General features: G+C 37.0%; 1 protein-coding gene across 1 annotated transcript; it reads left to right on the top strand.

The window, feature by feature from the left end:
- Window positions 1-6,929: 6,929 nt before the first annotated feature.
- On the top strand, window positions 6,930-8,297 carry LOC131600008 (uncharacterized). Its single transcript, XM_058872243.1, has 6 exons — window positions 6,930-7,212; window positions 7,316-7,507; window positions 7,594-7,704; window positions 7,804-7,885; window positions 7,977-8,072; window positions 8,158-8,297. Exons 1-6 carry the CDS (start codon window positions 7,052-7,054, stop codon window positions 8,254-8,256), a joined length of 741 nt encoding a protein of 246 aa, XP_058728226.1. The 5' UTR covers window positions 6,930-7,051; the 3' UTR covers window positions 8,257-8,297.
- Window positions 8,298-9,133: the final 836 nt, after the last annotated feature.

Genomic DNA, 9,133 nt, shown 5'->3' with positions numbered 1-9,133 from the left:
AAGCTCGCTCTCAAGATTCAACGGAAACTCGTTAGCCCTAAGTACCCGAAAACCCGTCGATTTCTTCACAGGTTCGTTTCTTCTCGTTTTTCATCAACTTTTCGGTTATGGGTTATGTGATATTGTTGTCGAGATTCTTGATTCTCTTGCGAAATGATTGTTTCGTTGTGATTTTTGCTGAATAGAACTTCTTGAGGTTAAATATTATTAGTTTTTGATTCTCTTGCTGAATAGACAAGTCTGTATACAAATTTATTGTCATATTTCTTCATAGCTAAATACTATACAGCAATGTACCAGCTCCTTTGAATTATTTTGTACTCAAACTTAAAAAACAGACAAACTAACATATGTAATGCCAATTTTGCTTCTGAATTAAGGACTTGTTGATTCATGAATCTTTGAATCTTTGAATTGGTCATCTTAGCAAGATTCATATATTATTCAATTGTATTAAGTATCTAAGGTAGTAGTAATGTATTCTATTATACGATGACTTATGATTGTCTCTTTGTATCTGCAGAATCTGAATCTCTAAAAGAAAATTGCTTAACCTTGTTCCCAATATATCACCACTCTTCTTTCTCCTTAGTTCAGGTTTGTGCTCTTAACTATACTTAAGTATACTTAAGTTAGGTTGTTATGCTTCAGGTTTTGTTGACTTATTGGAACAATGTTTCGTGAGGTTTTATATAAAAGTATAAGTTTTGAAGTTCTACTGTTATTTTGATTACATGAAAACTTTGGCATACTATTTCGTGAGGTATATTTATATATTTACTTATTTGTGGGATTGAGAATGAAAATGCTATCTTTATTCTAAACCATGATCGTTGTGCACTATGAGCATGTTTGAATGTAATACAAACATTTCAACTCTTCCTCTTGCTATTTTGTAAATTGAAAAAGGTGTCTTAGTTTGGTCTTGGATTTAATGTATGAGTTCATATTGATGTCTCTACTTTATTGCAACTTGGTTTATGGAATTCTACAAGTTTTGAAATGGATTGAACTATATTAAAACATGCTCATATATTAAATTGACTTTAAGAGATAAGAAGGAAATATCTATATTTATTTCTGAAATGAAATGAGATGGGAAACATTCACATTATTCTCTTTCAAATTTTACATTATTCTCTTTCAAATTTTTACTAGTGATTTCATTTTCAACCAGTTTTTTGGTTTGTGGACTTATATTACCTTGAAATAAGGTAATGTCTTCTTTAAGAAATCGGGTATTCTGATTAGGTATTCTATTATGATGATAGCTATTTATTATCTTGACAGAATTCATTAGTACCTGATAGAGAAACCAAGAAGCATTTGTTTAGCTTAATTAAGACATGGATAAGACATGGATGAATTCAAACCGATTGTCGAAACAGTACGAGAAAGGGGTATGGGAATTCGTTGAGTTTGCGGCTAAGCACTCCGAAGACCCGCTTCGAATGCCGTGTCCTTGCTTGGGTTGCTGTTATGGGGGTAAGGTTGACGGGGAACAGTTGGGATCCCATTTACTACGGTTTGGAATTGATAGAAGTTATACATGTTGGACAATGCATGGTGAGAAAAGTAACGGGAATGCTGAGTCGAGGTGTAATAGGAAGTATGCTTCAAACAACGATTGCACAGACACATACGATTGCGATCGAGTCGAAGAGATTGCAGAAGCGCTTGAAGAAGATCTTGCGGATTGTCCCAAAATGTTTGAGAGGTTGGTAAGCGATGCAGAGAAACCGTTGTATGATGGTTGTTCAAAATTCACAAGATTGTCTGTGGTGTTAAAGTTGTACAACTTAAAGGCGGACAATGGATGGTCGGATAAAAGTTTCACAGAGTTATTAGCCCTTATGAAAGATATGCTACCAGAGGATAATGTTCTTCCCAATCGAACGTATGAAGCCAAAAAGATGTTGTCCTCTATTGGCATGAGCTATGATAAGATACATGCATGTCCAAACGATTGCGTTTTGTTTCGAAACGAGTATGCAGCGTTGAATGAGTGTCCTAAATGTGGTGCCCCTCGATATAAGAAAAAGTTGTCTCCTGCTAAAGTCTTATGGTATTTTCCTATAATTCCGAGATTTAGACGCATGTATCGTAGTGAGACCGATTCAAGACACTTGACTTGGCATGCAGATGAAAGAATTATTGATGGAAAGTTGCGACATCCGGCAGACTCACCACAATGGATGAAAGTTGATACTGATTATCCTGAATTTGGAAAAGAAGCAAGAAACCTTCGGTTGTCATTGTCTACTGATGGAATGAACCCGCATGGTATTCAAAGTATCTCGCATAGCACATGGCCTGTGATTCTTATGATCTATAACCTACCTCCGTGGCTATGTATGAAACGTAAGTACATGATGTTATCTATGCTAATTTCTGGGCCTAAACAACCAGGGAATGACATAGACGTATACTTGGCACCGTTAATCGAAGATTTAAAGTTTTTGTGGGACAACGGTGTGGAGGTTTACGATGGGTATAGGAAGGAAAGTTTCAACTTGAGGGCGATGTTGTTTGGAACAATTAATGATTTTCCAGCATACGGAAATCTATCCGGGTACAACAATAAAGGTCAAAAGGCGTGTCCCGTTTGTGAAGATGAAATCGATACGACACGATTGGAGCTTTGTCAGAAGAATGTCTTTCTCGGCCATCGTAGATTCTTAAATTCTAATCATCACTACCGTGGGTGGAGAAAAGCATTCAACGGAAAGGCCGAACATGGTACAGCCCCGCCTTTTTTGTCAGGTGATCAAATTTTTGAAAAGGTGAAAGATGTGAGCACTCAGTTTGGCAAGCCTTTTGCACATTCACTTGTCAAGGGTGGGTGGAAGAAGAAGTCCATTTTTTTGAACTTCCATATTGGAAGTCGTTGTACGTAAGACATTTCCTGGATGTTATGCATATTGAAAAAAATGTATTTGACAGCGTCATAGGTACGTTACTCAATATACAAGGAAAGTCTAAGGATGGCCTTAACATAAGGAAGGACATGGTAAACATGGGGATGAGAACTGAATTGGGACCCGTGACGAAAGGAAGACGAACATATCTGCCACCTGCTATTTACACTCTATCTAGAAAGGAGAAGAAAACATTGTGTAAGTTCCTCAGTGAAGTTAAAGTTCCAGAAGGCTACTCTTCAGATATTAGAAGACTTGTGTCCATGAAAGACCTCAAGTTAAAGAGTTTGAAGACGCATGATTGTCATGTTATAATGGAACATTTTTTACCAATAGGTATACGTTCTATTCTGCCAGAAAAAGTAAGAAGCGCAATAACTAAGCTGTGTTTCTTCTTCAGGTCAATTTGCAGTAAGGTGGTCGATCCCGCGATCTTACCAACATTGCAAAAAGAGATAGTTGTTACTTTATGTGATCTTGAAATGTATTTTCCTCCCTCGTTTTTTGACATAATGGTTCATCTAGTCGTTCATCTTGTGAAAGAGACACAATTGTGCGGACCAACTTATATGAGATGGATGTACCCTGCTGAACATTATATGAAAATATTAAAAGGGTACGTGAAAAACAGAAGTCGACCGGAGGGTTGTATTGCCGAACGATACGTTGTTGAAGAAGCGGTTGAGTTTTGTACTGAATATCTGTCAAATGTTCAATCAATTGGTCTCCCCAAATCTCATATTGTCGAAAAAAAAGAAGGAAAAAGGCTAATTGGAAATAAAGTTGTGACAGTATCAATGGTCGAACGGGATCAAGCGCACTTGTAAATGCACAAGGTTGTTCTCCGAGATTTAAATCCAAATAGAAATGAGAACTGGATAGTACGAGAGCACAATCGAAGTTTCATACCGTGGTTTAGGGATCATATTTATTCAAAGTATCGTTCAGATCCTGCTTCAGTAACAGAAAGGTTGAGATGTTTAGCCTATGGTCCAACTGTAATTGTGCTTTCTTATAGCGCATACGCTATTAATGGATACACATTTTATACCAAAGAACAGGATGATAAAAGTACTATGCAAAATAGTGGTGTTACCTTGGTAGCTGAAGCAATGCACATATCAAGTGCGAATGACTTAAATCCGAAATTTGCAAATTTGTCATATTTTGGGGTTATCGAGCGCATTTTGGTGTTTGATTACGCGAAGTTTCAGATTCCTGTATTTGGTTGCAAGTGGGTTGAAAATAATAGTGGCATACGAATGGATAAGTCAGGATTTTTGCAAGTGGATCTCAATAGGGTAGGGTACAAAGATGAGCCTTTCATTCTAGCCTCTCAAGCTAAACAAGTGTTCTATGTCAATGATCCGACAAGTACGAAATGGTCTATAGTGCTTTTATCTAACAAAATAGTTGATGAAAACATTGAAGATCAAGGTGATATTGGTGTTGGCATTGAATCTTGTACAAGAAACGATCAAAATGAGAATGAATCTTGTACTAGAAATGATCATAATGAGGGTATTTGGATCAATCCAACCGTCCGCGTTGTTAAGAGACGCGTAGAACACAATCCTACCAAGAAAAGAAAGAGACGTTAGTGATAAAGGTAATAGTATACATATTCCGACTAATTTGTTTTATTCAATTTGTACCGATTGTTTTAATCAATAGTATAGTACTTATTCAATTTTGGTGCATATTCTCGTTTTGTACATAACTTTTGAACCATGTATCCGTTTGTCGACTTCTTTACATGTAACTATACTATTTTGACGATTCCGGAGCTGCTCATGCACTTATCTTTACATTTCGGGACTGTTTTTTATCGGTTTTGCTTCTGCCCGTAATCAAAAGTCGGGCTTAGGGTCTGAATTTCGGAAAACCGACTTAATTTTTGAGTCCGTGGGGACGTTTTACCATAGTCATGTAAATTTCGTTCAATTCCGACAACTTTCTTTTTTGACGCTTATTTTGATTTGTACCGATTTCGTTTCCGATACACTTGTACATGCATGGTTTGACTTCCATTTTACTTGTATAGATTGTTAGCTTATTAATAGTGTACTAATGTGCTTTAGTTTGTTTGATACAGGTTAAATGGCTCCGGATAGAGATGCTCCACCTGAAAACTCACAAGAAAACTCACAAGAAAGAGATGCTCAAGAAAGAGATGTCACGGATACAAATGCTCCACCTGATACTGAAGCAAAAGAAGTTGCACGAGGCATCACTATTATGAAGGGAATCGTTCGACATAGAGACCAAGGATTAGTATACCGTTTGGATTGGAATTCTGATAAACAAGCAATTGGTCCTAATTCTGCAAAGTTGACCAGCTATATTGGTACACTTGTTCGTATGCATATTCCGGTCTCCACAGCTAAATGGAATCTGAAAAGCGAAGAGTTGGATGCGGAAAAAAAAGCGATTTGGGACGAGCTTCAGGTATATATCATATATGGTTAATTGTTGTTATTATCTTGACGATAAATTGTTTAAATTACTTATACTAACACACTATGCGTATGTTTTTTTGCAGAGGACTTTTGAGATACCAGATGATCGTAAACGCTACATACTTAGTTTGGCCGGCAAAAGATATAGAGGGTGGAAAGCCTTTTTGACAAACACCTATCTTAAGGATAAAGATGGAAACTTTCTTGAAGAGGCACCGGGACGGCCAAAAAAGTATGAGATCTTCATTGGTGAAAAAGATTGGGCTGAGTTTGTAAATCAAAGAGATGAAGATTTTCGGAAAAGGAGTGCCACGAATAGTGCGAGAGCATCCAAACCCGCGTATCCATACAAAAAAGGGCGTATGGGATATGCACGCTTAGAGGATAAACTTGTAAGTAAATAGAAATGCATTTTAATTAATTGTCTAAATGTGTTTTATTTGACGATTTTATCATTTGTGTCAATGCATAGTTAGAGGAGTCTAAAAGTGAGGAAACCTCACTTCCTGTACATGTGTTGTGGAGGGAAGCTCGTGTGGGCAAGAGTCAAGCTGTCGATCCCGAAGTTCAGAGAGTTTTTACTGAATGTGTAAGTATAATACTGTGTCTTTAATTAAATCAAATGTTTTTTAATATATAAATGATTTTTTAATGTAAATGAATTACAGGAGACCTTGTCGCAATCGGCATCCACCGGTGAGGGGAGCGTACTTAGTAGAGCACTAGATGCTCCTGAGTATCCCGGTCGAGTGAGGGGTAAGGGTCATGGTGTGACTCCAACCTCTTTTTACAAGAGTCCTAGGGGAAGAAATCCTTTAAATGAAGAAGTGTTACAAAAGTTGGCGGAATTGCAAGCACAAGTCTCTGAATTGCAAAGAGATAAAGAAGTGTATATGAGAGAAAAGTGCAACACTTCATCGGTGAAAGAAACTAGTGATAAGGCTAGTATCAACTATCAAAGGAAATTTTCCGAGGTAATTATAATTTTTTTTCCTTTTAAATTGTTCTATTTTATTAATGATAATGACTTTATATTTACTATTGGTTTAGGGCATTTCATCTTGCCAACTATAATTATCGGAACCGAATTATCGACTAGTTGGCAAGGGAAAAGTGCACAACACTTTGGGAGATTTACTTCACCATAGACCGCTCCCGGATGGACACCTGAAAGTATCGGTGGATGTTGTAGCAGATCATGATGCGATGCTACCGGTACCTGACATGGTCTCAGAGACGACATTGCTGCGAGATGCAATAGGATCATTTGTTGCATGGCCCTCGGAGCTCATTACCATTAGTGATGAGGTATATTGAAAATGATTATGAATCATTTAGTTTTCGAATGTCAATTCTAAACCGTTTATTAATTATTTTTTACATTTTAATTTTAGACTGCTCCTATAAAACCCACAGTTAAGGGTAAAGGGATTTTACAGGAGGAGGAGTCTGTTGCATCACTAAAAGAGGTACATTTAAAGTGTTAATAATTAATCTGAATCTAAATCTGCATGATTTTATATTTTACCTAACTTATATGATTTTTAGGCATCCGCTCGGGAGTCACAACAAGTGACGCAGCAAGTTCGTACCGTACCACCCACTGGTCCTCCGAAGCCAGCGGGAAAAAAAGGCGGTGCTTTTGTGCCTCGGTACCGGTCGACGCTCGCAACAATGGTTGATATGTCCGATTTGAAGGATGGTGCTTTACGTGAAATCGTTATGGATGAAAGTGTCTTCGGTATTGAATTCAAGTCACTTATTACAATTGATGACTTGGAGGAGATTTTTAAGCATGATCAACTAGGCGTCACTAACATGCACTCATACATCCGGTAATATTCACTCATCCGATATATTATTTAATTAGTCCCACAATATAATTTATTTACACATTTCAATGAAAATAATCTAATGTTTATTATGTTTTTATTTAAGGTTGTTGTATGACAGAGTGTTGCGCGGGACTCCGTTGTCTAACAGATTCCGTTTCGTGTCTTCCGCCCACTGCAGCGGAATGGCAATTGCTTCGGAACCGGAATCAGTTAGACAGCGCTTAGTAGATAGATTCATGTCCACCGGCAATACAGAAAGTCTGCATCTTTGGGCGTATAATACCCGACCAGTAGGGTTAGTTTCTCATTCTTTGTTCATCTAATCTCTGTTTCTTTTGTGTATAGCAAAATTTTCATATAACCTATTGTTTTAATTTATAGAGCACACTGGTTGCTGCTTGCTATCAACCCTATAAGGGAAGTCGTGTATTATCTGAATTCGGTAAATGGTGAATGGACCAATTATCCGGCCATGAAGGACATCGTTGATTTGTAAGTGGGATCGTTCTAAATATATATTCGTGTATATTTATATATTTACTTATTTGTGGGATTGATCTAAACATATGCTTTTATATATTTGTTAATTAGATCAATACAAGTGTTCCGAAGTCAACGGGACGCACAGGTATCCCGAACTAAATCTAACAACATTACTTGGATCCAAGTGCAGGTACATTATTTTTCACAATGTTGCTTATAATATATTTATGCTACTTGATAAAACAAGACAACTATATAATCTTATTTGTTTTTCTATGTAGTGTCCGCAACAGCGAAACAGTTACGATTGCGGATACTTTGTTTTGAGGTATATGAAAGAAATCCTTCAGGCGAATCAATTAGAGATTCCGCTCACGGTATGAATTTATAACTTAAGATAATTTCATATAATTTATTACATTTAACTAAATATATCATTCATATTATGTTTTTGTTTTGTAGTACCTTGACGAATTCCGTGCTGCTGCGTACCCGAAGCTTAAGTTGGAAGAAATCAAAGAAGATTTGTGTCAATTTTATATTAAGCGCTTTTTCATGTAGGATTTGTGTCGATTTGAACTATAATATTATTGATGTTGTAATGATGTATATATATATAATTTTGGATATTATAATGGTATTATATTAGTATATATATATATATATATATTGTCTTACTGATGGCTGAAATAATATCGTCGAAAATAAATTACAGGTCGAAAATATTACAGGTTGAAAACATATTACAGGTCGAAAATATTACAGGTCGACCGGGAGGATTAAATTACAGGCTGCACATTAAAATACCTCATTTAGCAACGAAAGCGCTTTTGAAAAGCGCTCTTAAAGGCCCACCTACTAAAGCGCTTCTTTGTAAAAGCGCTGCCAAAGATTAATAAAAAAGCAAAAAAAATAAAAAAAAAAAGCAACATACTAAAGCGCTTTTGGAAAAGCGCTCTTATAGGGGGGGCTATCAGAGCGCTTTTTCCAGAAAAAGCGCTCTTAAAGCCCACCCTATAAGAGCGTTTTTCCAAAAGCGCTTTAGTATGTTGCGTTTTTTTTTTTATTTTTTACTCTCACAGGGGGGCCTATCACAGCGCTTTTCTGGAAAAAGCGCACTTAAAGGGGGGCCTACCAGAGCGCTTTTTCCAGAAAAGCGCTCTTAAAGGGGGGCCTACAAGAGCGTTTTTTCCAGAAAAGCGCTCTTATAGGGGGGCCTACCAGAGCGCTTTCAGAAGCGCTTTTGTTAGCTACGCCAGCGCCACCTTTCACAGCGCTTTTAAGCGCTTTTAAAGGCTATAAAAAGCGCTTTTAAAGCCCTTCCTCGTTGTAGTGATCATAATTTGTTGAAGAATGTGGTGATCACCAAAGAGAATTCGAAGTCATAGCCATTAGAAGTAACATAAAATTACATTTATCACAAGAATGCCAAAGTAGG

Source organism: Vicia villosa, linkage group LG4 (assembly GCF_029867415.1).
Source record: "Vicia villosa cultivar HV-30 ecotype Madison, WI linkage group LG4, Vvil1.0, whole genome shotgun sequence".
NCBI classification, from domain to species: Eukaryota; Viridiplantae; Streptophyta; class Magnoliopsida; order Fabales; family Fabaceae; genus Vicia; species Vicia villosa.
Note: the sequence above shows the minus strand (reverse complement) of the source record. Positions and strands in the feature narration are given on the sequence as shown.